This window comes from Heloderma suspectum, chromosome 5 (assembly GCF_057233095.1).
Source record: "Heloderma suspectum isolate Gila_16-S chromosome 5, 16-S_ref, whole genome shotgun sequence".
In the NCBI taxonomy this organism is placed as follows: Eukaryota; Metazoa; Chordata; class Lepidosauria; order Squamata; family Helodermatidae; genus Heloderma; species Heloderma suspectum.
Window position 1 is genome coordinate 192088602 of NC_139462.1, and position 27965 is coordinate 192116566.

At 44.6% G+C, this 27965-nt stretch overlaps 1 protein-coding gene across 1 annotated transcript in view; it reads right to left on the bottom strand.

Moving 5' to 3' along the window:
* The window catches only part of DYNC1I1 (dynein cytoplasmic 1 intermediate chain 1), a 302215-nt gene extending 275902 nt beyond the window's left edge, over positions 1-26313 (bottom strand). The window contains exons 1-3 of the mRNA XM_084858764.1: positions 23389-26313; positions 22915-22999; positions 1406-1617 (exon numbers count right to left, since the gene is read on the bottom strand). Coding sequence (XP_084714890.1) covers positions 1406-1567 — 162 coding nt within the window. The 5' untranslated portion in view covers positions 1568-1617; positions 22915-22999; positions 23389-26313. The remainder of the gene's footprint in view (positions 1-1405; positions 1618-22914; positions 23000-23388) is intronic.
* Between the last annotated feature and the right edge of the window lie 1652 nt (positions 26314-27965).

The window sequence follows — 27965 nt, forward strand, 5'->3', positions numbered from 1 at the left end:
CTGGACATGACTAGTGTGTGGATAACTAAGGCAAGGTCCATCCTCTCCAGTTAGGGCAGCAGTTGGCGTACCAGCCTAAGCTGGTAAAAAGCACTCCTGGGCACCACAGCCACTTGGGCTTCCCCAGTTAGCTCAGAGTCCAGGAGGACTCTGAAACTGCACACTTGGTCTTTCAGGGGGAGTGCAACCCCATCTAAGGCCAGTTATAAACCTCCATCCAAAGTAGTTGGTTTCCCAACCCACAGTACCTCCGTCTTGTCTGGATTAAGTTTCAGCTTGTTCACCCTCATCCATCCCAAACCAGCCTCCAGACACTGGTTCAAGAGTTCCACAGCCTCCCTGGGACGTGCAGATGGAAACGACAGGTAGAGCTGAGTATCATCTGCATACTGATGACATTTCAGCCCAAACCTCCTAATGACTTCCCCCAGGGATTTCATGTAGATGTTAAAAAGCATGGAGGACAAGATAGAAACTTGCAGCACTCCACAGGCTAATGGCCATGGGGTGGAACTGAAGTCCCCCAGCACCACCTTCTGAGACCACTCCTCCAGAAAGGACCAGAACCAGTTTAAACCTGTGCCTCTCAAGCCCAATCCAGATAAACGATCGAGAAGGATACCATGGTCGATCGTATCGAAAGCCGCTGAGAGGTCCAAAAGAACCGACAGGGTAGCACTCCCCCCATCCATTCCCCAGTATAAGTCATCAACCAGGGCGACCAAGGCTGTTTCTGTCCCATAACTAGGCCTGAAACCTAATTGGAATGGATCTAAATCAGTTTCATCCAAAACTGCTTGGAGTTGTGAGGCCACCACACGCTCTAGCACCTTGCCCGAGAATGGCAAATTTGATGCAGGGCAGTAATTATCTGGAACCATGGGATCTAAATTTGGTTTCTTCAGCATGGGTCTCACCACAGCTTCTTTCAAAGCTGTGGGGACCTTGCCGTCCTTCAAGGAGGCACTTATCACCTCTGAGGTCCAGATATCCTGCCCAGCTCTGGCAGATTTCACAAGCCAGAATGGGCAAGGATCTAAAGGGCAAGTAGTAGGCCTCAGTCCTCCAAGCAGTTTGTCCACATCCTCAGGTTGCACAAGCCGAAAGGTATCCATAAAACATGACTAGATGGTGCACCAGTCCTGTCCATATCAGACTCTGTCAAAACAATGTCATCCAAGTCATCGCCAATATGAGTGATTTTATCTGCAAAGTGTCTGGCAAATCATTCACGGTGGGCCTTTGAGGATTCAAGTTCTTGCGTTCCAAGGCCTACACCCAAGAGGCCTTTAATCACACAAAAGAGCTCCACTGGATGACACTGAGCAGATGCAATGGTGGCACAGAAGTAGGATTTCTTCACCACCATCACCGCCACAGAATAAGATCGCAGGTGGATTCTTACCTGTGTTTGATTGTATTCGTTCCGAGTCTTTTGCCACTTGCGCTCTAACTGTTGACAGAGTCGTTTCATCGCCCTCAGCTCCTCAGAATACCAGGGAGCTGACACAGTTCTACGTCTAGGTCGAGGACATTTGGGAGCGATCATATCAATAGCCTGGGTCATCTCTTCATTCCAAGCAGTGAGCAGGACCTCGGCAGGACCACCAGCTAAGCCTGCAGGAAAATCCCCAAGAGACCTCAAAAATCCATCCGGATTCATCAGTCTCTGGCGGCGGACCATCAAATTTGGTCCCCCACCCCTGCGAAGGTTACAGGTGGCCTGAAGGTCAAAAATTATCAGATAATGATCTGTCCATGCCAAAGGAGTCACCACTGGCTCCCCCACCTGGAGACCGTTTTCTCCCAATCCAGCAGAGAAAACCAGGTCCAAAGTGTGCCTGCCACATGTGTTGGGCAAGCTATTATTTGAGACAGGCCCATGGTTGACATGGCGGCCATGAAATCCTGAGCCGCTCCTGACAAAGTAGCCTCAGCATGAATATTAAAGTCCCCCAAGACCATAAGCTTTGGGGTCCTCAACATCACGCTCGAGACCACCTCACCTCAGTCAGCTCAGGAAGGGAGACTGTTGGGCAGCAGGGTGGGCGGTACACCAACAGAATCCCTATCCTGTCTTAAGTACCTGTCTCGAGCAAGTAGGATTCTTTATATAGTAGTTTTCATGTGCCACTGTTCCCTATGAAATTAAACTGTTTCATATGACTTTGTGCTGCCATGTCCAGAAAGTTAGCTATTTATGCAGACTAGTCACACTATAGACTGGTCACTCTATGGTTAACCACTTGTGTAGACTACTTGTGTAGATTATAATTCCCAATATATTATTAGTTGCATATTACTAGTCCTTAACGAAATTCCTTTATAAAAATTTGTTTTTAGGGGAAATCTCATGGGCCAAATTATGATGATGTCATTGCCTAATAGGAAGACTATAGCTTCTGAGGAATAGTTGTTCCAAGTTAAGTTAAGACTTCGGCAAAGTTTATTTATTTATTATTTCATTTATATCGCACCTGTTTTCCTCTTGCAAGGAACTCAAGGTGGCTCACATGGTCCTTTCCATTTTATCCTCACAACAACCCTGTGAGGTAGGTTAGGCTGAGAGTCAGCCAATCCAGTCAGCTTCATGGCCAGGTGGGGACTAGCACCTGGGAGCCAATCCAACCCTCTAACTCACCACCTGTGGCAATCTATTCCACTGTCAAACAGGTCCTACTGTTAGGATGTTTCTCCTAATGTTTAGGCAAAATCTGCTTCCTTTCCCTTTCCACCCATTGGCTCTAGTGTCTAGTCCTGCCCTCTGAAGCAATAGAGAACAAGACTTGAAAGTTGGAAGATAGATTTTAAACTTAGGATGCATTACCCAATAGTTTAGACAATACATTGTATTGGAGCTAAAACGTTAGTAGAACAGGGTAAATAAGCTTTTGAGTCAAGAGTTAAATATTTATCACTGAGGCAGGAACAAGGAAAAAAAATATTCCATTCTGTTGTAGACTTATATAGATCAGAAACAGCACCATCAACTCACAATGTCTTTGAAAATTATTTGTGTAAAATTTCACATTAGCCTAGTGAAGAGGTATGGCACAAAGAGGTCACTTTGCCTCCAGGTCTGGAACATATGTTTGTTTCATTTTGTCACATTATTCTCTCCCTTTTCAAGAAGGACTGTCATAACCTGACACTACACAGTGCTTTTCTGTGGCTGCCTGAGGCACGTTCCTGATAACACCTATTTGTGGCGGATGGGGATATTGCTGACAGGGCACTCTGAGGAGTCGTATTTTAGTCTGTTTGAGCTCATACTTGTGATTTCATGCCATTTGGCTTTATTAGGTTTTCTCCTAATGGAAGGCATATTTGTTTACACTTATCCTGCTTGAGTGAAGATGAACCGCCTAAGATAGAGCGGCTTTCACACCTGTTTACCTTTGCTATCATTGGGAAAGGTCAAAAATAGAACACAGAATTAAATTATTTGTGATACTTATACACTATTAAGAGCCATAAACAATGAAATATTTAGTCTTTGTTTTCAGGGTAATTTGGATCTGGTTACTACTGCTCGCATTTCACCAGCAGTAGGCAGTAGCTTGATGTGTTAATCAGACAAGCACCCGATTCTGTAGCAGGGCTGGCTCAAGACATTTTGCTGCTTGAGGCAAAGGACAAGATGGTGGCCCCTCACATTCCATATACAAAAGCTGACTGGACTGGCAGTTGAAACTTTCTTCAACAACAGGCAATGGGACAGCATCCTCCACCATAGCTGAAGCAGCAGGCTAGCTTAAGGGATGCAGGGCATACTACATGGCCAACAGTTCTCTCCTCCAAAACCTTTGCCACCATCCAACATCTGCCACCTGAGGTGACGGCCTCACTCTGCCTAGTGGTAGACTGGCCCTGTCCTGTAGATGTCTGTAGCTGCAACTGAGTAAGGAATGATGCAATGCAACTGTAGCAGAATCATGTGTAAGGCACATGGGCAAATGTACTCCAGTATGCTTCCTATCAGAAAAAATCCTATCATAATTGCTTATTACAATATACCGGGCACAGGCAGTCATGTTTGTCCTGAGATAGTGGTTGTGCCAGCACCATAATGTTGTATCATCAGTTCAGCAGTGCTCTGGTGTGCTGATGCAACATCAAGGTGCTGGCAGAATGCCACAACATTGTACCTCCCACACCAGCACCAGATCATACAGGCTTATTTCTCAGTACACAGAATCTGTGCCACTCATAGAATCTGGTCACTAGGTGCAACAGGAAGATCCTTCCGTTCCAGTACTGAAAGGTCAGTGTCAATAGTTTCTAAGAACATAAGAAGAGCCATGCTGGATCAGACCAAGGGTCTATCTAGTCCACCATTCTGTTCACACAGTGGCCAACCAGCTGTTGACCAGGAACCCACAAGCAAGACATGAGTGCAACAGCACCCTCCCACCCATGTTCCCCAGCAACTGGCAAACATAAGCTCACTGCCTCTGGTACTGGAGGTAGCACATAGCCATCATAACTAGTAGCCATTGATAGCCTTTTCCTCCAGGAATTTGTCCAACCCCCTTTTAAAGCCATCCAAATTGGTGCCCATCATGCTGTGGTAGAGAATTCTATAGTTAACTATGCACTGTGTGAAGAAGTACTTCCTTTTATCTGTCCTGAATCTCCCACCAATCAGCTTCAGAGGATGGCCCCGGGTTCTAGTATTTGGAGAGATGGAGAAAAATGTCTCCCTTTCCACATTCTCCACACCATGCATAATTTTGTAGACCTCTATCATTTCACCCCTTACCCTCCTTTTTTTCAAGCTAAACAATCCCAGCTGTTTTATAACACAAGTAGTTAGGTAGAGTACTTTTTTGAAATGTAAATGTAGCTGTCTTGGCCACAAAAAAATCCCAAAGTCCATTTTAGTGTAATAGCTTTATTAGGGCAACTAAAAGGCCACAAAAATATGCAAGCTTCAAGATCTCCAGAACTCTTCATCAGGCAAAATGTTACAAAAAGCAGGAGTGTGGGAAATCAGAGGAGAGAAATACTGACTTGATGGTGGAATCATGGTGTCTGCACAGTCTTGGGACTCTGATCATGCAGATGATCAGTGGCTCTACCATCGTGACTCCACCATTGTGTTATTGTTGTTTCTCCTATTCCCATCACCCCTGGTTTTGTAACATCATGCTTGTTGAAGAGATCTAGAGATCTCAAAATCTTGCAGATCTTTTCATGACATTTTGGATGGCTTCATAAAGATACTACACTAATATGGACTTTCTTTTCCAACAGCACAAGAGGTGATTCTACACATGGACATCACCAGATGGTCAATATCGAAATCAGATTGATTATGTCCTTTGCAGCCAAAGATGGAGAAGCTCTATACAGTCAGTAAAAGCAAGACCTGGAGCTGACTGTGGCTCAGATCATGAGCTGCGTCTTGCAAAATTTCGGCTTAAATTGAAGAACGTCGGGAAAACCACTAAACCATTCAGGTATGACCTAAATCATATCCCTGATGAATATACAGTGGAGGTGAGGAATAGATTTCAGGGATTAGACCTGATAGACAGAGTGCCTGAGGAACTATGGACGGAGGTCCGTAACATTGTTCAGGAGGCAGCAACTCAATCCATCCCAAAGAAAAAGAAATGCAAGAAAGCCAAGTGGCTGTCTGATGAGGCTTTACAAGTAGCTGAGGAAAGAAGGGAAGCGAAAAGCAAGGGAGAAAGGGGAAGATATATCCAACTGAATGCAGAGTTCCAGAGAATAGCAAGGAGACAAGAAGGCCTTCTTAAATAAACAATGCAAAGAAATCGAGGAAAACAATAGAATTGGAAAGACTAGAGATCTCTTCAAGAAAATCGGAGATCTCAAGGGAATGTTTTGTGCAAAGACAGGCATGATAAAGGACAAAGAAGGCAGGGACCTAACAGAAGCAGATGAGATTAAGAAGAGGTGGAAAGAATACATAGAAGAACTATACAGGAAAGATCTGAATGTCCCTGATAGCCATGATAGTGCGGTCACTGAACTTGAGCCGGACATCCTCGAGAGTGAAGTCAAGTGGGCCTTAGGAAGCAGTACTAACAACAAAACTAGTGGAGATGACAGTATTCCAGCTGAGCTGTTTAAAATCCTAAGAGATGATGCTGTTAAAGTGCTGCACTCAATATGCCAACAAATTTGGAACACTCAACAATGGCCACAAGACTGGAAAAGGTCAGTTTACATTCCAATTCCAAAGAAGAGCAATGCCAAAGTGTGTTCAAACTACCGTACAATTGCGCTCATTTCACATGCCAGCAAGGTGATGCTCAAAATCCTACAAGCTACGCTTCAGCAGTATGTGAACCGAGAACTACCGGAAGTACAAGCTGGGTTTCGAAGAGGCAGAGGAACTAGAGATCAAATCGCCAAGATTCGCTGCATCATGGAGAAAGCAAGAGAATTCCAGAAAAACGTCTATTTCTGCTTCATTGATTACACTAAAGCCTTTGGTTGTGTGGATCACAACAAACTGTGGCAAATTCTTAAAGTGATGGGAGTACCAGACCACCTTACCTGTCTCCTGAGAAACCTGTATGAGGGTTAAGAAGCAATAGTAAGAACCGGACATGGAACAACCGATTGGTTCAAAATTGGGAAAGGAGTACGACAAGGCTGTATATTGTCACCCTGCTCCTTTAACTTATATGCAGAGTACATCATGAGAAACGCTGGGTTGGATGAATCACAGGTCAGAATTAAGATTGCCGGGAAAATTATCAACAACCTCAGATACGCAGACGATACCACCCTAATGGCAGAAAGCGAAGAGGATCTAAAGAGCCTCTTGTTGACGGTGAAAGTGGAGAGTGCAAAAGCTGGTTTGAAACTCAACATTAAAAAAACTAAGATCATGGCATCTGGCCCCATCACTTCTTGGGATATAGAAGGGGAAGAAAGGGAAGCTGTGACAGATTTTATTTTCTTGGGCTCCAAGATCACCGCAGACGGTGACTGTAGCCATGAAATTAAAAGATGCTTGCTCCTTGGGAGGAAAGCTATGGCAAACCTAGACAGCATAGTCAGAAGCAGAGACATCACCTTGCCGACAAAGGTTCGTATAATCAAAGCTATGTTTTTCCCAGTAGCAACGTATGACTGTGAGAGCTGGACTATAAGGAAGGCTGAGTGCCGAAGAATCGATGCTTTCGAACTGTGGTGCTGGAGAAGACTCTTACGAGTCCCCTGGACTGCAGGTGGTCAAATCAGTCAATCCTAAAGGAAATCAACCCTGACTGCTCATTCGAAGGACAGATACTGAAGCTGAAGCTGAAATATTTTGGCCACCTAATGCGAAGAGAAAACTCCCTGGAAAAGACCCTGATGCCTGGAAAGATTGAAGGCAAAAGGAGAAGGGGATGGCAGAGGATGAGATGGCTAGATAGCATCACTGATGCAATGAATATGGACTTGAGCACGCTCCGGGAGAGAGCGCAGGACAGGAAGTCCTGGCGTGCTATGGTTCATGGGGTCACGAAGAGTCGGACACGACTGAACAACAACAATATGGACTTTGGAATTTTTTGAAATGTGGCATTTTCTCGTTGCAGCAAGCAGGGCCGGCATCAAGGTTAGGCATGGCTGGCCACCTGCCAAGGGCCCACAACCAGCAGGAGCCAACTGACAAAATCCCCCTGGAGTTGTGCCTCTTCTTCATCATTGCAACCTGCTTGTTCACCTGCCTCTTAGTCTGCCCCAGACAACAGTGGTGGTGAGTAGGAGAAGTAGCAGATGCCACTGCCTACATGTTCCCTGGCTCTACCTGCCAAGCAAGGAAGTGGTAGCGATGACAAGAAAAATGAGGAGGAGCAGTAGCAGCTGGTGATAACGGCAGTAGGAAGGTGGGCTCACTGAGGGAGGGGTCCCACTGTGGGTATCTTGCCCCAAGGTCTCTAAGAAGCCTGGAGCCAGCACTGCAAGTGAGTATGGAATATCCATATTTTCCTTAGCACTACATGCAAATAACAGAAAAAAAAATAGGTGAAATCATATTTTATCATACGGGAATTGTGCATGTGGCATGCTACAGAAAAGAATCAATTCATGCTGAATATAAGACAGGGTTCTAAAAAAATATAGTATCTGCTTGTATCATTACTGTCACAGGAAACAACTTGGATTTCCCATTTACACATTCTGATTACTGCTACATTAACCTTTACCTTCAACTAATGTTTAATGGAGATAATTTGGCTTTAAATTAATTTCCACAAATAAATGAGTTATTTTTATAATCCAGTACACATTGCAAAAAAGAAAAGAGGAAATTAGAAATTAAAAAAGGTACACATTCTGGGCTGTTGCTTCCTCTCTCTAAGCCAGTGATGAACCTGATGACTCTTCTGACTCACATTTGATGGTTTTTCAGACCCCTGGAGGACACAAATATATAACCTTTTCAATGACACAGGAATCACTGATATCTGAAAAGTTACTGTTGCTCACACCAGTCATAATGCTGACATAACCAAGTCCATTTCGCATCCAGACTGGTGGCGTCAGCAGAGATAGCAAGACTAAACTGTGCTTGGAAACTAACTCACTCTTCCAGGTGCTTTAAATAACAATGTGCACTGTTGTAGCAATTTAGATATTTGTGGGGGGGGGTGCACGTGTCAATTTAAAAATGTAGTTTGATTAATATTATAGGTCTCCTTTTCTAAGCACAGCCAATTGATCCACCCTATTGCATTTGCCACATGGTTCCCACATGTAGGAAAAGTACTATGTACAGACAAGGTCTGTCAGATGGCATGTCTTCCTATTTTTAAAAAAATCTCCAATCAAGCTGTTGAGTGAGAGTGGTCTAATATTAGCCTGCAAGCACCGTTATAATCAACCCACTGACGTCTATTGGGTCTAGCATGCGGTTCTCCCCAGATTAGTTGAAAGGACACTTGAACAACTAATGGGTTCAGAATGTACTAAAACAAATGGCTCTAAACTGTCCATTAATAAACGTAAAGTGGAGATTAAGGGAAAACGTATCATAATCAGACAGAGAAAATTCTGGATAGTCCTCCTTTAGAATAATAAGGGGTTAAAAAAGAACAGAATTAATTTGAAAGGTTTTATGTGTGGAACGTTACTCTGTTTCATAATTAGTTTTGGTGTGACCAGAAACTAATTGGAGCCAGAAGACTGAACATCAGTTTATCTATCTACAACAGTCTTCCCCAACCTGATGCCCTCCAGATATTTTGGACTACAACTCCTAGAATCCCCCAGCATGGCTGGGGGATTCTGGGAGTTGTAATCCAATGCATCTAGAGGGTACCAGGTTGGGGAAGGCTGATCTCTAAGTTCCTAATCTTCCATCACACTACTGTGAGACCAAAAAACAGAATCTAAGGTGGTGCTATAGAAATGCAGACTTGGTGCTACTTAGGAGCAACTTTGATCCTCCATGATGTACCCCCTACCCTGATGATTCCATCCCCCATCCTGATAATGCCCTCAAAGGAACCCATTTACTCTCTCTGACCAAAGTGTGAGTGGCTGCCATTGACTTGTATAGGGAAAAGTAAAGCGCCACACTAAGAAACATGGTTGTAGTAAGAGCAAAAGGTAGTCTCCACCCATAACACCGGATGGCCCAGTCTATATGGACAGGGAGAAAGCAAGGGGTGCAATGTGTCTCTCTGTACAGATATGAAATGCTCAGGGTTGCACCATTTGAATTTTCCTACTATACATACCTCATCCATCAACATGACAGACACATTGCTAGTGTACATATATAGCCCCAGTTTCCAACATTCCACCTCACTCTCCAAACATCTCATCACACTAAGCAACAGAGCCCATGGGAAGACTTGGTGAAGAATGCCTGGTTTGGTTCTCAGTGGCTCCCATTAAATTCTCTGGGACAAAATAAATAGGCTTCAGTCTGTGAGACACCATTGAAAGAGGAGGAAATCTGTTCATTTCCCCCAAACACTAGGGGTATCATCACACAATGCAGAAATCCCACAAGTGTATCGGGACTTTCTGCCTCCATTTCCTTTGTGAGATCATGATGCACTCCATTTCCCCCCTGCCTTCCCCCCTCCTCACTTCCATTTTCTCCCTTTAACTGGGAGTTCTTTACGTTTCATTTATGCAGCTACAAGATGGTGCTGTGGACTACCTTTTCTTATCACTTTTTTTTTCCATGGAAAAATTGGAAACAGATCTGTTTATTACTAGTTTATTTCTGTTTGAAATTAACCCATGAAATTGCTTGGAAAGGATGAGAGAGGCACCAGAGGTTGACGACATCATGTACAGGGCCCTCAAACTTCCACGAATGACCAATCTCAATAGCAGGATAAAAGCCCCGTGTGATGACATCCTAGGTCACAAGGGAGTAAGTTTAGGCTCCAGATCATTGTTGCTTCTGAGTGTTCCCCTTTACTTTGCCCATATAAGTGAATGGCTGCTGTCAACTTTTGAAGGAAAATAGATAAAGCATTGCACTTAGTAACACCATTGCTGACTGAAGGGGAAAAACACCCCCATCTCTATCATTGGAAGTCTCAGGGCACAACTAGATGATATGTGGGAGAATCATGATCAGTATCTCCTGGAGATTTTTTTTTTGTTTAAGTTAAAAGAAGCAACAGGAGGCCCAAATTAAATCAGGACCGCAGTGCTGGGGAAGAAATATGGTACCTGTATCTATCCCCCTAGGGGCAAGTTGGAGTGGGGAGTTAGACTGAGAAAACAGCATATGAGAAAACAATTACCTTCCTCCCCTACTGCCATGGCCCCAATCCAATTCAGGGAACCCTTGGATTGCTTTTAATTAAAAAAAACACACACCATAGGATATCCTAATCACAGATCTCCTGTCACACCTAGTTTTGACTCTCAGCCTCCACTAAAGGCCAAAGTAGATGTGATGCCATTCAAACAATTAGCAATTGTGTGGATAGTTTTAGATATAAGTAAACAGAAGTGCAGGATGCCAGACAGAAGTGCAGGATGCAGTGGAGGCGGGGGGGCTTGAATCCACCATGGGATTAAATCCAGATCTGGAGGGGCGGGGAGGGGCGGGGCAGGAGGACAATAGCTCAGTGGCAGAGCACACGCTGGTGCAATCTCCTAGTCTTTGATGGGAGGCTTGTGCAGGATTCTCATACCAAACCCATCAAAATGAAAAGACATTGCATAACTTTGGTGCTTTGGTAGTCTGCACTCAATATTTCTGCAGCACATTCTTAAAAATAAAGAGGAAGTCATATTTATAAGGAGTGAGCAATGGCTGTACAAAAACAGTGACGATGCAGGTTTGGATAAAGGCAAGGAGTCATGTCTCCCCCTGGGGAAAAGTGCTTAGCTTTTAAGACACCGTATATAAATAACAGCCTTGAGAAACTCTAATACTGTCCATAGGGGTAACTTTATTTTTGTCTGGCAGCCCTAACTTTTAACTTGACAGCTCCATTTTTTTTCAATCTAAGTATACAAAAGGGGGATGTAAATTATCTGTCTTGGCTGCCTTATAATAAAAGTCAGCAGACAAAGGTCAGATGCAGTAAACTTTGATAGTCACACTCTTTTAAAGTTTCATTAGAGTTCATTATTTTAACATAACACTTCACTGGTTACTAAACCAAACCAAATTCTCTCAGCAAGAGAGAATGGGTGCTTTTCCTATATATTTTGGTTACGTTGTCTGTGAATCTCCTCTACTTTTAAGGTCTTTAGGTGTTTGGTGTATCATTTGAAATGTGAACTAACTTCAAAGGACTGAAATTGTTTGTTTGCTCCAGTTCTGTCCTGTCAGTATATTATACTTATTTAGGAATGGTCAAGCATGCTAGAGATCAGTGTTAGCTTTATTTAAAAATAAGAGAGGCAGAGAAAGAGGAAGGATGTTGTGCATTGTATTGGGCAAAAATTCTTTGCCAGTTCTTTGTTTTCAGAAGCTGTGAGAGAATCCACATAATGAGGAGCTAAATTTTCCCAGTCCAGCAAATTACAATAGTGCATCCATAACCAGAAGGAGGCTTGAAATTTTTGCCAGAGCTCAACCATTGAATTAAGTATAGCATAAAGTAGGGCTCCAACCAACTGGAGCTACTGCCATGGAAAGCAGTTACCTAACAAAGCTCTAAGTGGAGAGTGGGGCTATCCTGCTTTCAGATGGAGTCCCCTTTAAATTCCAAATTGCTTAGAATATGAAAGCTCTCCATAGGGTGGCCACTTACACAGCACCAAAAAGGGGGAAATGCAGTCAGGACAAAAGAGGACAGAGATTTGCATATGCTAATTCATATGTATAGATGCAAATTTAGAAATAATGGCTATAATTTAAATAGAAATATAATGCATCTCACCATAGTTGTTGTTGTTCAGTCGTTCAGTCATGTCCGACTCTTCGTGACCCCATGGACCATAGCACGCCAGGCCTTCCTGTCCTGCGCTCTCTCCCGGAGCGTGCTCAAGTTCATATTCATTGCATCTGTGATGCTATCTAGCCATCTCATCCTCTGCCGTCCCCTTCTCCTTTTGCCTTCAGTCTTTCCCAGCATCAGGGTCTTTTCCAGGGAGTTTTCTCTTCGCATTAGGTGGCCAAAATATTTCAGCTTCAGCTTCAGTATCTGTCCTTCGAATGAGCACTCAGGGTTGATTTCCTTTAGGATGGACTGATTTGACCTCCTTGCAGTCCAGGGGACTCGTAAGAGTCTTCTCCAGCACCACAGTTCGAAAGCATCAATTCTTCGGCGCTCAGCCTTCCTTTTAGTCCAGCTCTCACAGCCATACATTACTACTGGGAAAACCATAGCTTTGATTAGATGGACCTTTGTTGGCAAGGTGATGTCTCTGCTTCTGACTATGCTGTCTAGGTTTGCCATAGCTTTCCTCCAAAGGAGCAAGCGTCTTTTAATTTCATGGCTACAGTCACTGTCTGCTGTGATCTTGGAGCCCAAGAAAATAAAATCTGTCACAGCTTCCCTTTCTTCCCCTTCTATATGCCAGGAAGTGATGGGGCCAGATGCCATGATCTTTGTTTTTTTAATGTTGAGTTTCAAACCAGCTTTTGCACTCTCCACTTTCACCCTCAACAAGAGGCTCTTTAGATTTTAGATCTAAAAAACTTTTAGAAAATTTTTGCAACAAGAAGCTCATGTTCTGAGCCACAGTCAACTCCAGTGGGGAACCTTTAAACAGTAAAGTACCTTTGTACCTGCTCACTCTGCTGTCTAGGTGCTAATGGGCAATGTTCTGCCTTCTGATTATGGCTCATCATCTTGAAACCAAACTTAGACTGGACAGACCTTAAAACAGAGGATGCCATAAAATAGAGGACTGTGTTCTGCAAAGTAGGACACATGGACACCCTAGCATTACATCATAATATTGGAACAGAAGCCATTTTCTCAGTTGTGGGTAATTTCAAAATAATGTTTAATTGTGAGCAGAGTGATAACGTGAATGACCATGACCATGAATATGGATGTGCATCAAAGGAAACAGGAACATATGAAGCTGCCTTATGCTGAGTCAGTCCCTTGGTCCACCTAGCCCAGTACTGTCGACACTGACTAGCAGCAGCTCTCCAGGGTTTCTGGCAGGACTCTTTCCTAGCCCTACCTGGAGATGCCTGGGGTTGCACCTGGGACCTTCTGCCTGCAAAGCAGGTGTTCTGCCACTGAGCTACAGCAGGACATGTGCTCTAAGGGTTTTTCCACCAATGCCTCTGTATGCTGGTATGAATACTGGCAGGAAGGGTTGGTGAGGCATGTGGTATCTGGCTGTACAGTTGTGAGGGCTTGATTAGAATCAGTAAGAGAATCCCTGTGCCCTTTAATCCTGTGCCGGGATATGCACAAGAATATCCTCATCTAAATATTCTAATTGTCCCTGTGATGATTAAACAAATAACATAAAATGGTGCTGTGTGCCTCACAGCTTCTTCAAACAGGCCTCTGTGCAGTGCCACATATGGGAAATGTGCTTGCACAGTGTTCTTAATCACCTACGGTTCCGATATGCAAGTCTGGACTGAGCCTATGAAGATGGAGAAAGGATTGCCACCAAACTGCTCACTTGAGGGAATGATCTTAAAGGCAAAACTGAAGTACTTTGGCCACATCATGAGAAGACAGGATACCCTGGAGAAGATGCTGATGCTAGGGAAAGTGGAAGGCAAAAGGAAGAGGGGCCGACCAAGGGCAAGATGGATGGATATTCTGGAGGTGACGGACTCGACCTTGGGGGAGCTGGGGGTGGCGACGGCCGACAGGATGCTCTGGCGTGGGCTGGTCCATGAAGTCACGAAGAGTCGGAAGCAACTGACCAAATAAACAACAACAAATCTTCACAAAAGTCATGTGCCTTTAGCATGGCAGGGAGAAATTTACCAAGCTTTTCTCATAACTGAATCAGTATGCCTGAAAGGCTAACGCAGTTACATTTTTCCCGTTTTACAACTATTAAAGGCACAGAATGGCTGTCAGGGATTAAAAAGTGACAGCCCTAATAACTATCTAATAAATTAGTAATTGCTTTAATCCAGCATGCTAATCTTGAGGAAAATACTTGGTCTACAGATTCTTTTTTGCTATATGCAAAGAACTGGAGGTCAATATTACTGATAAAGCTTGGTTTAAAATGTACAAATTGATTAATTTGTTTTATATAGCTATGGTATATTAGAAATACATTATTATGTGATCTATCAGTAGTAGCTGACTCCAGCTAGTTTAAATAAAATGCTCAGTACAGATAGTTTTAAATGCCCACCAGATCATACTGATTGATTTCATCTTTAGCATGGGTGGTAATCATGTTCAAACATATTTGTAGGGATGTCAGAGAATTCCGCCACAGACTCCAGTGAGGCTGGATTCTTTAGAATCCGGCCCCCCAGAATCTGTGGCGGAACTGCCTCCCCCCCCCCCGCAGAATCCCCCCAGGATGGAGCTTACCTGGAAGTGGCGGTGGTGGCAGCTCCGGCAGCAGCTCCAGCTGGTCTCCCAGCCGGCCGCTGCTGGGCTGCTGTGGCCGCAAAAGGCAGCCATCATAGCAGCCGCCTTGCAGTCAGCCGTGATAGGCTACGTAAGTATTTACGTAGCCTATCATGGCAAAGAGCAGGGACGCAAATGGCAGCTGCTATGCCATTTGCATGGCTGCCTTTACTGTGACAGGCTACATAAATACTTACATAGCCTATCACAGCAAAGAGCAGGGGCGCAAATGGCATAGCGGTAGCCATTTGCGTCCCTGCTCTTTGCCGCGATAGGCTACATAAATACTTATGTAGCCTATCACGGCTGACTGCAAGGATGCAAGTGGCAGCCGCTACGATGGCCGCCATTTGTGACCGCAGTAGCCTGGCCGTGGCCGGAACTCCAGCTGTGGCCGGCCATGGCTGGCGGCTCCGTGGAGCCTCTGCAGAGCGGAGCCGGTCCAGGGAGGATTCCGGGGGGAGGGACGGAGCGCCTCCCCCCCATCCTGGATTGCCTTGTGCCAAGCCAGGTAAGACTTTCGTACATCCCTACATATTTGTCTCAGATTGCGGGGGTGGGGGAGGAAATCTCTCAAATTATGGGTGTCAATAATATGACGTTGGTTGAACATGGTCTGTTCTACTGAATGATATGGATGATAATTATTGGCTTTGCTATCGAGTATTTATTTGAAATCTTTTTTTAGGTGTTAGAATATTCTTGACACTGGAAATCTGCAATTATGCCTATAGTCATAATTAAGTCAACTGATTAAGCTATTGGAGATCATTGAAATAAATAAGCTTACAGATAAGCTTTATTATAGAAATGGACTTAGACTTGTGGCTTTGGTGGCAGAGAAAGAGGCTCCATTTATATCACATTGGAATACTGTAGAAAGAAATGTGTGTTTTTTCTGTAATACTTTTAGGCTGCAATCCCATACCTGCTTACCTAAGAGTAAGCCCCATGGAACTCAGTGAGACATACTCCTGAGTAGACATAAATAGGATCGCACTGGAAAAGTCTTTAATTTTAAAAAAGGATATTCTTAGTTACATTAGAGGAGGGGTGGGCAGAAAGCAGATCTCTAGATGTTTTGGAGTTCAGCTCCCAGCATTCCTGATCATTAGCCATGCTGAAAAGGGCGTCTGTGAGTTGAAGTCCAAACCATCTGGAGATCTATCTTCTGCCCACCCCTGCTCTAAATGATGTCTGCATCATGGGGCCGTGTCTACAAGACTGCTATAAGGAATATTCTCAGGCCTCTCAGGCTGTATTCCCATTGACAATGGAACCAATTACTTGGGGAGGTGGTGGGCTCTCCCACACTGGAGGCCTTCAAGACGAGGCTGGACAGCCATCTGTCAGGGATGCTCTGACTTGGATTCCTGCATTGAGCAGGGGGTTGGACTCGATGGCCTTGTAGGCCCCTTCCAACCCTACTATTCTGTGATTCTATGATTCTATGAAAACTTGCCATGCTCCCACTTGTTTGCCTAACTGGAAATGTGGGAAACAGTAACTCCAAATAAGAAATGTACTGCAAGGGGCTCATACTCACAACAATCCTCAGCCCATGTACAACTTATGATTCCTCATATTTGCCATATGGACAGGCAGGTGGGAGATGGGAGTCCATGGGAGATGTGCTGCTTTCAAGAATTGGGACCCTGAATGAATTAGTTGTACATATGACTCAAACACATATGCAGACAGATCGAAGATTATCAGACACGGGTTAGAGCTGTAGCTTCAGCCTACCAGGTGGCAATAAGAGCAGCAAAAAATATTTTTTTTTTCTTTAGAGGCAGAAATAGAGAAATAGAAATAGAGAAATAGAGGCAGCATAAGAATTTTTATGCTGCCTCTATTGCATCTGCAGAGTGCTGTCCCAGGAGGCTGTTCCAAGTGGCCCGGAACCTGGTTGGTCCAGTTGTTCCAGAACCAATGGAGCATTCTAAGGCCTCCTGTGATGAGTTTGCAAAGCACTTTGCAGATAAGATCGACCAGATCAGGAGTGCCATTCTGTGCACTGTGGCTACAGTTAGTGAACGAGGGGCACCTAGTGGCAGACCGGTTGTGTGGGATCAGTTCCAGCTTCTTCCTTCAGAGGAAGTGGACAAGGTGCTTTCATCTTTACGGCTGACCACCTGCTTACTCCATCCTTGCCCATCTTGGCTCATTATGAGCTGCAGAGAGAGACTTAGGGAGGGGATCAAGGTGGTGGTGAATGCCTCCCTTGAGGAGGGAGTGATGCCATCAGTCCTCAAGGAGGCAGTGATAAGACCACTGTTAAAGAAGCCCTCCTTGGATCCCCAAGACTTTAACAACTTTCACCCCATCTTGAATCTGCTGTTTTGGGTAGGGGTGTACGAAACCCCGCTTACCTGGCTCTGCCAGGTTCCGCAAGTGGGGGGAGGCGATCTGTTCCTCCCCCCCAGAATCCTGCCCGGCCAGCTCCGCTCTGCGGCCAGGCTGCGAAGCCGGCAGCCAGGCCAACCCGCAGCAGGGCCTCCAGCCGCTGCCAGGCTGGTGCGGACGCAAATGGCGTCCTGAGTAGGGGACGCCATTTGCATCCCTATGGTAGCCCATGATAGGCTACGTAAATATTTATGTAGCCTATGGCGGAAAAAGCAGGGACGCAAATGGCGTCCCCTACGCCATTCGCATTCCCGCTTTAGCTGTCATAGGCTACGTAAATATTTACGTAGCCTATCACGGTTAGGTTCTAGTCCCCACTCGGCCATGGAAGCTCACTGGGTGACTTTGGGCCAGTCACACACTCTCAGCCCAACCTACCTCACAGGGTTGTTGTTGTGAGGATAAAATGGAGAGGAGGAGGATAATGTAAGCCGCCTTGGGTTCCTTGCAAGAGGAATAAAGGCGGGATATAAATGCAATTATATATATGTGTGTGTGTGTGTGTGTGTGTGTGTGTGTGTATATATATATATATATATAAAAAAACGGGAACGCAAATGGCGTAGGGGACTCCATTTGCATCCCTGCATTAGCCATCATAGGCTATGTAAATATTTATGTAGCCTATCATGGGCTACCATAGGGATGCAAATGGTGTCCCCTGCTCAGGACGCCATTTGCGTCCGCAGCAGACCGGCAGCAGCCGGAACCGCTGGCGGCGGCAGAGCTGAAGCCACAGCTGGAGGTAGGCTCCATTTCATGGGGCTTTTGCTGGGTGGAGGGGTGGGGAGTTCCGTTCTGCCATAGATTCTGGGGGGCCGAATTCACTGGAATTCGGCCACCCTGGGATCCATGGTGGAATTCTCTAACATCCCTAGTTTTGGGGCAAGGTGATTAAGTGGGTGTTGGCTTTGCAGTTGCAGGCACACTTGGAAGAAGCCGATTATCTGTATCCATTTCAATCAGGCTTCAGGCCTGAGCATGGGACAGAAACAGCCTTGGTCGCCTTGGTGGATGATATGGGGAGAGCTCTGGATAGGGGCAAATGCTCCTTCCTTGTTCTCCTCAATCTCTCGGTGGCTTTTGATACCGTTGACCATGGTATCCTCCTGGACCTCCTGGAGGGATTGGGCATAGGGGATACTGCATTACGGTGGTTCTGTTCATTCCACTCTGGCAGGTACTATAAGGTAGCTCTGAGGGGGAGACTTCAGACCTTTGGCTGCTCACTTGTGGGGTGCCACAGGGTTCTATTCTCTCCTCGATGTTATTTAACATCTATATGAAGCTACTAGGGGCTATCATCAGGAGGTTTGGGGTGCAGTGTCACCAATATGCAGATGACATGCAACTCTACCTCTCATTTAAATCCTCGCCAAGGTTGGTTGTAGAAACACTGTCCAAGTGTCTGGAGTTGGTGAGTGGCTGGATGGAAAGGACTAAGCTGAAATTGAATCCTAACTGAAGTACTTTTTGTGGGAGACAAGGGGAGGTGATGTTGACCTGGTGTTTAATGGGGTGCGGCTACCCCTGAAGGACCAGGTCCACAGTCTGGGGGTCATCTTAGACTCCCAGCTATCCATGGAGGCTCAGATGTCCGCCGTGAGCTGGGCAGCATTGTACCAACTCCATCTGATACAGCGGCTGCACCTGTATCTCCCTAACCAACTGCTCCCATCAGTAGTTCATACCCTGGTCTCCTCTCACCTAGACTACTGTAATGCACTCTGTGTAGACTTACCCTTGAAGATGGTTTGGAAGTTGCAGCTGGTGCAGAATGCAGTGGCCCACCTGATTAAAGGCAGCCATCGGCGAGACATCACTCTGAAGGAGTTGCACTGGTTACAAGTTGTTTTTCAGGCCCAATTCAAGGTGTTGGCATTGACCTTTAAAACCCTACATGGCCCAATCTATCTTAAAGAGAGAGCCAACAACACCGGGGATGCTGCTCAATGAGATCGGCCTCAGTAGGCCTTCTGTCTGTCCCATCAGCCAAGACAGCTAGGCTGGTGAGGACTAGGGAGAAGGCCTTTTCTGTGGTAGCCCCCACTCTGTGGAATTTCCTCCCTAGTGACCTCCGCCATGCTCCCTCTTTGATGAGCTTCCGCCAGGCTTTAAAAACCTGGCTGTTCAGGTGGGCATTTGGGGTGGGTTAGGGTTTTTTTTAGAGTAGTGTTGTTTTGTTATGTTGTTTTGTTCTGGTGATTATGTAAATTTATTATTAGTATTGTACACCGCCTAGAGTGGCTAGGCAGCTGGCCAGATGGGTGGCTAATAAATCTAATAAATAATAAATCAATAATAACAATAATAATATCCTTTGGTTATTCACTAGAAGGATAAAGTAAGTTCACTGAAAGCCATGTGAACAAACCAGAACATTTAGCAGGAATTTCTCCCACCCAGTGTGTGAATAATATGCATCTTTTTACCAAATTAACCTAATTTATTGTCATCATTACTAAGAGGGGTTAGAATCACAATTCCTTATTTAAGACATGAAGGGCACAATCCTATGCATGTTTAGCTTTCATATTCCAAGCAATTAGGAATTTAAAGGGGACTCCATCTGGAAGCAGGATAGCCTCTCTCTCCACTTAATGCTCTGTTAGGTGTCTGCTCTACATGGCAGTAGCTCCAGTTGGTTGGAACCCTACTTTATGCTGTACTTAATTCAATGGTTGAGCTCTGGCAAGCTTTTCAAGGGGAATGTTTTCATTCTTTCATTCCACTCGTCTTCAGAGTGAGATTTCCGCCACTGGTGCTCTAGCCGTCTCACCTCCCACTTCAGAGCTCGCAACCGTGGGGTGAACCATGGTGCAGTCTGAGCTCTGTTCAGGGGGAGAGGGCATTTTGGAGCCACACGGTCTAATGCCCCAGTGATTGCAGCATTCCAGCCATCCACCAGGATCTCGACCCAGCAGCCATTTGCATACTCCAAAGAATCCCCAAGTGCAGTCAGGAATCCATTTGGATCCATAAGACACCTGCGGCAGACCATCATAATGGGTCCTCCACCCCTGCGGAGGGGTTGTGGAACCAAGAAGTCCAACCCCAACACGTAGTGATCTGACCATGACAAGGGGGTGGTGGATATACCCCTAATTTCCAGATCACTCCCCACCTTTCCAGAAACAAACACAAGGTCTAATGCATAATCAGCTACATGGGTGGGCCCAACTGGAATAAGGTGCAGCTCCCAGGAAGTCATGGTCTCCATGAAGTCCCAAGGCACCCCCATGAGGAAAGCCTCCAAATATATATTGAAGTCCCCCTACACCAGTAAGTTAGGGGACTGCACACGCACATCAGAGGCCACCTCAAGCACCTCAGTCAGGGAGTCTGTCGTGCAGTGGGGTGGATGGTACACGAGCAGACTCCCCAGACTGCCCTTCAGGCCCAGCCTCCAGTACATGCAATCAGCAACCCTGGTCTCCCGTTAGATAACAGCCACTCCCCCTCCCTGACTCCCAGCCCCCAGTTGCTGCGCATATGAAAATCCAGCTGGGCAAATGGCCGCAAGAGTGGGAGCAGCAGCCTCATCTAGCCAGGTCTCTGTAATACGTGCCAGGTCCACACCCTCATCCAGGATCATGTCATGGATGAGAGATGTTTTATGGGCAATGGACCTGGCATTACTCAGCAGCGGACGAAGGCCAGAGGATGGAGCCACGCATCCCCCAGCCATCCTTCGGTTCTGGACAGGCCCGGAACAGGGGACAGATATTACGCATCTCTCCCCTGTTCCCCTTACCTGGCATGGCCTGCCCCTAGCGCTCCACCAGCATCTGCTGCCCAGCCTCGGTATGTTCTGGCCCCCAGAACTCCCCCCACTGCCTCCGCCAGGTGGACACATGCCTCCCTCACTTCCGCCTATCAGGTGGGCACCCAACCCTTAAAATCACAAACACAACCCCAAAGCCCACCACCCACCAACAATTTTTAAAAGCTACAACCCAGGCCCTCTGCTCCTTTGTGGCCACCCTCAGTGGTTCACCCAAGTTATAAGCCTTTATAACTTGGTACAGCCTCCCAGTGGCCATCAGTTCTCCAGCCGATGGATGAGGCCAGAGTCTGCAATCCCAGGGAACTGTCAGTTGGAGCTGTGTGTTCTTTCTAGCAGGGAGGGGTCGAGCGAGCTCCCTGCAGCTCCTCCCTCTCTGGCTGACGTATAGGACCAGGTTGGTCTCCCCCTTGTAATGATGTTCTTCCCGGGAGTCAGGAGGTGAAGCCTCCCAGTGGCCCTCAGTTCTCTAGCTGATGGATGAGGCCAGAGTGAATTCAGTAGAATTTACCTCTGGATAAAGGTTCATAGGATAGTGCTGCAAGGGCACAAAATAATAAATTAATCTGAATTAAGTGATTTTGAGAACTTTTCCCCTCCCTTTGGACTTCTGGTAAAAAAATAATTATATTTTTTAAAGGAATATTAAAGATGCCCCAGAAAGCAGAAAGGAACAACTGTCCTAGAAGTAGAGAAAAATGCAGAAGCCACGTCCTGTTTACGAGAGGAGTGTTTATTACTGAAACATTATTCTTGAAACAGGCAGATGTTTTTCCATCTCGCCTGCAAAGATGAATGCAATGAGAAAGCAATCCAAGCACTGTACTCTGACTTCTGCGAAATATTATAAGTGGAGAGGATGTTGTTTAGCGCCTATGCAGCTAGATGTGACCTTTCCCCTACTAAACTTCAGCCAAGGAGGCGGTGTAAAAGATCTCAGTGCTGCTGCTGCGGCAGACCAAATGGGAAGTCTTTGTTCAGAGCTCTGCGAACTTTTCCCTACTAAACTTCACATTCAGATAAATTGTCTGCCAGATCAGCAAGCTGACAAAGTTTTTCGAATGGTACATAATATCTACCGTGGCTTATCAGGAGGGGAAAGTTGGATTAAGAGCTCACATCTCCAGTTTTCGATGTTAAAGGCCATATACAGAATCATTGTTTTTACAGAGCAGCTTCAGGATCTGGAAAAATTAAATATAAAGGGTAGTCCTACTTAGAGTAGACCCATTGAAATGAATGGGGCTTAAGTTAGTCATGACTAACTTAAATCCCATTCATTTCAATGGGTCTACCCTAAATAGGGCGTTACTTGGATTCTACCCCAAACCTCTGAATATCCTGAGAAAGCCAAACTGGCTATGATCAAGCTGTAAACCCAACCAAACAGGAATTGCAGATATAAAGCTGCATATTCTTTCTTTCTGAATCTTTTCCAAGTTTTAGTTGATCATTACAAGGAAGGACATTTCTGAAAAACAACTCCACCCCTGTTGCCACCCCGATATAGCCAATGGTAAAAGAACAGCTGATGCCCAGCAGGCAGGTTGAATAAAATTTAACTAAGCTAATCCAAATAGCGTTTTCTATCAACATAACCATATATTTAAGAAGTAGTTGATGTTAATTATTGTTAATAATTAAAATAATTTAATTATTTTTAATAATTATTTTTAATTTTAAGAAAATGAGCCCACTAGTAAATTAAGCTTGCAGTCAATCCTATACCCATCAAAATTCAATGGGACTTACTTCATACTGTTTAAAGGTTGCAGTGTTAATTACTCATTTTGTTTATGTCAACTTTGCTGCCAGGGAGACAGACCTTCACAGCTGCCTGAGGATTCAAAAGGAGCAAAGTAAATTTAGAAAATGTTAACAGTAAGAGTGGAAAAACAAGCAGAGTGAAATAAATAAGGCCAAGCAAGATAAGGCTAGCTAGTGATAAGCAGGCAGCATACTCTGAGAAAAAGCCATTAAGGCAACTCTTGGCCACGTGTTAAAATAAGCATGCAGTTTTATTACAGTATTTATCAACCAGCTGCAGCTTGATTTTACGAACATTTGCTTTGAAAGCCACCCAGTTCAATGGAATCCATATGTTCCTCCTGCCCCTATTATTATTATTATTTATTGCATTTATACCCCGCCTTTTTTTCCTTGCAAGGAACCCAAGGCGGCTTACATTATCCTCCTCCTCTCCATTTTATCCTCACAACAACAAACCTGTGAGGTGGGTTGGGCTGAGAGTCTGTGACTGGCCCAAAGTCACCCAGTGAGCTTCCATGGCCGAGTGGGGACTAGAACCCGGATCTCCCAGCTACTAGTCCAACACTCTTGCCACTACACCACACTGGCTCTATTTACTCCTATTTACCAGGAGCAGTCCCAACTTTCTGATCTTGATTACTTTCTCCATGTTGTTCCTATGTTTTTGCCTTTGGGGGATGCCTTATATTGTTGTTAGTGTGAATTTTTCAAGTTTTAATTCTTTAGAAATCAGCTCCCTTCCTAAGTTCTCTAGAAATGTTTGTCTCTTGTGCACATCCATGTAAATGTTTGCACATGAACGCTAAGACTCCTGCCATTTCACACACTGCAACTGCTGAATTATATTTTGAATTTTTGATCATATATTATAGGCAACCATGTTTTTTTTTTAGCATATCTTTAGCCCAGATCAATGGGTACTGTAAAGTAGGCTGTCCTCCATTGATTTAAAATTCAATTTTAAATCAATGGAGGACAGCCACAGCCTATTTTACAGTAAATGAGTACAGCTGATGGATAAGAGCCTTCAGCAGTATGCAGTATTTTTGAGGAACTGGCTTCAGCCACAATTCTTGGTATGGGAATAAGGGTGTTGCCAGTGTGTCCTTGTTTTATTTGGATGGCATGTATATCCTAAGTAAGTGTGTTTAGGATTGCAGCCTTAATAGCGAAGCAATAGCAGTAACAAAGTCTTTATTACACTTACCCTTTATTCATTTACTAATTTGATTAGGAAGTCAAGACAATTCCCTACCAAAAGGATTAGTTCCTTTTCTAATTGGTCTGCTGTGTCCTGCAATTTTTCTTTGATTTCATTCAAATAAACTCCAGGATTTGATATATATGTCCAGATATTACAGAAAATATCTCGGCCTGGAAAAGCTCCAGTTGTTCCACTGAATCCTTTGCATCAGGATGGAATGATTTTGCACTCCATGCAGGGGAAGGGGACTTTACTTACTTTATACACATGAAGACAGCAGAGCAAAAAACAAATGGCCTTGCAGAGGAGAAAAGGAATTAAAATTCAGACTCAATGGCTCCACAAGGGAAGGAGGAAGCGCCCAGTATGAAGGGCTGGGCCCTGAGAAATTCCACCAGAATTTCAACAACTTCCCCCACCCATCAAATTGACCCTTCACATGTCCACTCAACAAGTTGTTTCTGGACACCACCATGCAACAGTGCAGTTACCTTATCATACCAAAAACCAACTGTCCACTATGCTTACCTACAGAATTCATGTTACCATTATAAACATGTCACATTGTCTTCAGCCAAGCCCTAAAACAGAATCATATTTGTTCCAGTCAAGCAAAAACTCCTGCAGGATTTATATTACACCAGGTGGTCCCCAACCTTTTTGAACAGGTGGGCACATTTGGAATTTTGAGAGAGTGTTGTGGGTGTTCTCACAAAATGGCTGTCATAACAGATATGCCCAGTCACAAGACATCCATTACCCAGAAGATAAACTAGTGAGGCCACATTTATTTATTTATTTATTTATTTAATTTAGATTCCATTCCACCAAATGTATCAGTTGTTATGTTAGGCAGGCAACAGTAATAAAACAAAACAAAATCTTTTTTTGAAACATAACATAAAAACAAATAAATTAAAAACACAACAATAAAAGACATAGCCAGCACCCAATCAGTTAACCCCCTTTCAACAGCAGACCAGCTTACATGCAAAAGGCCCGCTGGCAGAAGGAGTCTAACCTCCCTTGGCAGGGAGTTCCAGAGCCTGGGAGGGGCCACTGAGAAGCCCCCGTCTTGCATCCTCACCAAACATGCCACTGATGGTGGGAGTGAAAGAAAGGTCTCCTGCAAAGACCTTAAAACCCAGGCAGGCTCGCATGGGAAAATGCAGTCTTTCAGAAAATAACTTGCCCAAGAACCTGAATACAAGGCTGAGTCAGTTCTAGGTTCCAAAACACAAAGCTACTTTTGCGGACCCACAGTTTTCTGCTCGAACACCATTTCAAAGAAGGCAAACTGATGAAGCTCAAAGGAAGTAACCTGGCCAAGAAACCTGAGTTTGAGGCAGAGGTGGAATCTTAGCCCCAATTCTCATATTTGCCCCCATAAAGCACAACAAAATACCAGTTTCACAGAAGGCAAACTGGTGACACTCAGAGAAACACACACAGGCAAAACACCCACTGACATCCCACCCACCCAGGCAAAACACAACACAAAACATAATACAGACATACACCAGACAAAGCACCCACCACAGCCCAGCCCCTGCCTCAGATGACCACACAGAGTAGACAATGAGAGCAGTGGCAAACAGGCCTGGCATCAGCATCTGCACTAATAGGGGCATGACAGGACACAGTGGGGCTTGACACAGCATCCTTTCTTCTTATTTTTAAAATATTTCTTGGATTTATGTTGATTCTGTATATCACGCGTATTCCGTGTTTGATCACTGTATTATGTTTAATATGACTGCTTGTTACATCCTTTTGTTAGAAATGTAAATTTCAATTATTATTTTTTTTTAATTCATAGTCAGGGGCAGTTGTGCATGTATATGGTAACAAGTGCTCATTTTATTAATTGTACTTTATATATCTTAACCTTTCCTACAACAAAATGGTGCTTATTCCAAAGTATGTTTAGCTAACATGAGAACAGCAGAAACAAATTCCATTTTATTCCTGTGGTTGCAATGGTGCTAAAATTTAATTGAGTTTAAAATGTGAAATGGCACACGCTCAGAGTATTCCTTTCTTTTCCAGGTTAAGCAAAATGCTTTAAAATATTTTATTTTTATTTAAAATTATTTTTGGACCACCTTTAAGGGTAAAACCCTCTTTGTTTGTTTTTGTTACTCTAACATATCATGTTAGATATATAAACTGTTTTAAAGCATGGAATAGCAGGAGGAGCAGAAATGTTAATTGCGTGCTTCACAATTGAAGTAATATGTGGCGAAGGGGCTTGCGTAACTCAGTGAAGCCATAAGCTATGCCGTGCAGGGCCACCCAAGACGGACAGGTCATGGCAGAGAGTTCTGACAAAATGTGGTCCACTGGAGAAGGAAATGGCAACCCACTCCAGTATTCTTGCCAAGAAAACCCCATGGAACGTATCACAAGGCTAAAAGATATGACGCCGGAAGATGAGCCCCTCAGGTCGGAAGGTGTCCAATATGCTACTGGGGAAGAGCAGAGGGTATTTCCAAGTAGCACCAGAAAGAGTGAAGTGGCTGGGCCAAAGCCGAAAGGACACTCAGCTGTGGATGTGTCTGGTGGTGAAAAGAAAATCCGATGCTGTAAAGAACAATATTGTTTAGGAACCTGGAATGTCAGATCAATGAATCAAGGTAAGCTGGAGGTGGTCAAACATGAGATGGCAAGATTGAACATCGACATCTTGGGAATCAGTGAACTAAAATGGACAGGCATGGGCGAATTTAATTCAGGTGACCATCATATCTACTATTGTGGGCAAGAATCCCTTAGAAGAAATGGAGTAGCACTCATAGTCAACAAAAGGGTGGGAAAAGCAGTACTGGGGTACAATCTTAAAAATGATAGAATGATCTCAGTACGAATCCAAGGCAAACCATTCAACATCACAGTAATTCAAGTCTATGCCCCAACCACTGAGGCCGAAGAAGCTGAGGTTGATGGGTTCTATGAAGACCTACAACACCTTCTAGAACTAACACCAAAAAAAGATGTCCTCTTCATCATAGGGGATTGGAATGCTAAAGTAGGAAGTCAAGAAATCACTGGGATAACAGGCAGGCATGGCCTTGGTGTACAAAATGAAGCAGGACAAAAGCTAATAGAGTTTTGCCAAGAGAACACGCTGATCATAGCAAACACTGTTTTCCAACAGCACAAGAGGCGACTCTACACATGGACGTCACCAGATGGTCAATATCGAAATCAGATTGATTATGTCCTTTGCAGCCAAAGATGGAGAAGCTCCATACAGTCAGTAAAAACAAGACCTGGAGCTGACTGTGGCTCAGATCATGAGCTGCTTCTTGCAAAATTTCGGCTTAAATTGAAGAACGTCGGGAAAACCACTAAACCGTTCAGGTATGACCTAAATCATATCCCTGATGAATATACAGTGGAGGTGAGGAATAGATTTCAGGGATTAGACCTTTAGACAGAGTGCCTGAGGAACTATGGATGGAGGTCCGTAACATTGTTCAGGAGGCAGCAACGAAATCCATCCCAAAGAAAAAGAAATGCAAGAAAGCCAAGTGGCTGTCTGATGAGGCTTTACAAGTAGCTGAGGAAAGAAGGGAAGCGAAAAGCAAGGGAGAAAGGGGAAGATATACCCAACTGAATGCAGAGTTCCAGAGAATAGCAAGGAGAGACAAGAAGGCCTTCTTAAATGAACAACGCAAAGAAATCGAGGAAAACAACAGAATGGGAAAGACTAGAGATCTCTTCAAGAAAATTGGAGATCTCAAGGGAACGTTTTGTGCAAAGACGGGCATGATAAAGGACAAAGAAGGCAGGGACCTAACAGAAGCAGATGAGATTAAGAAGAGGT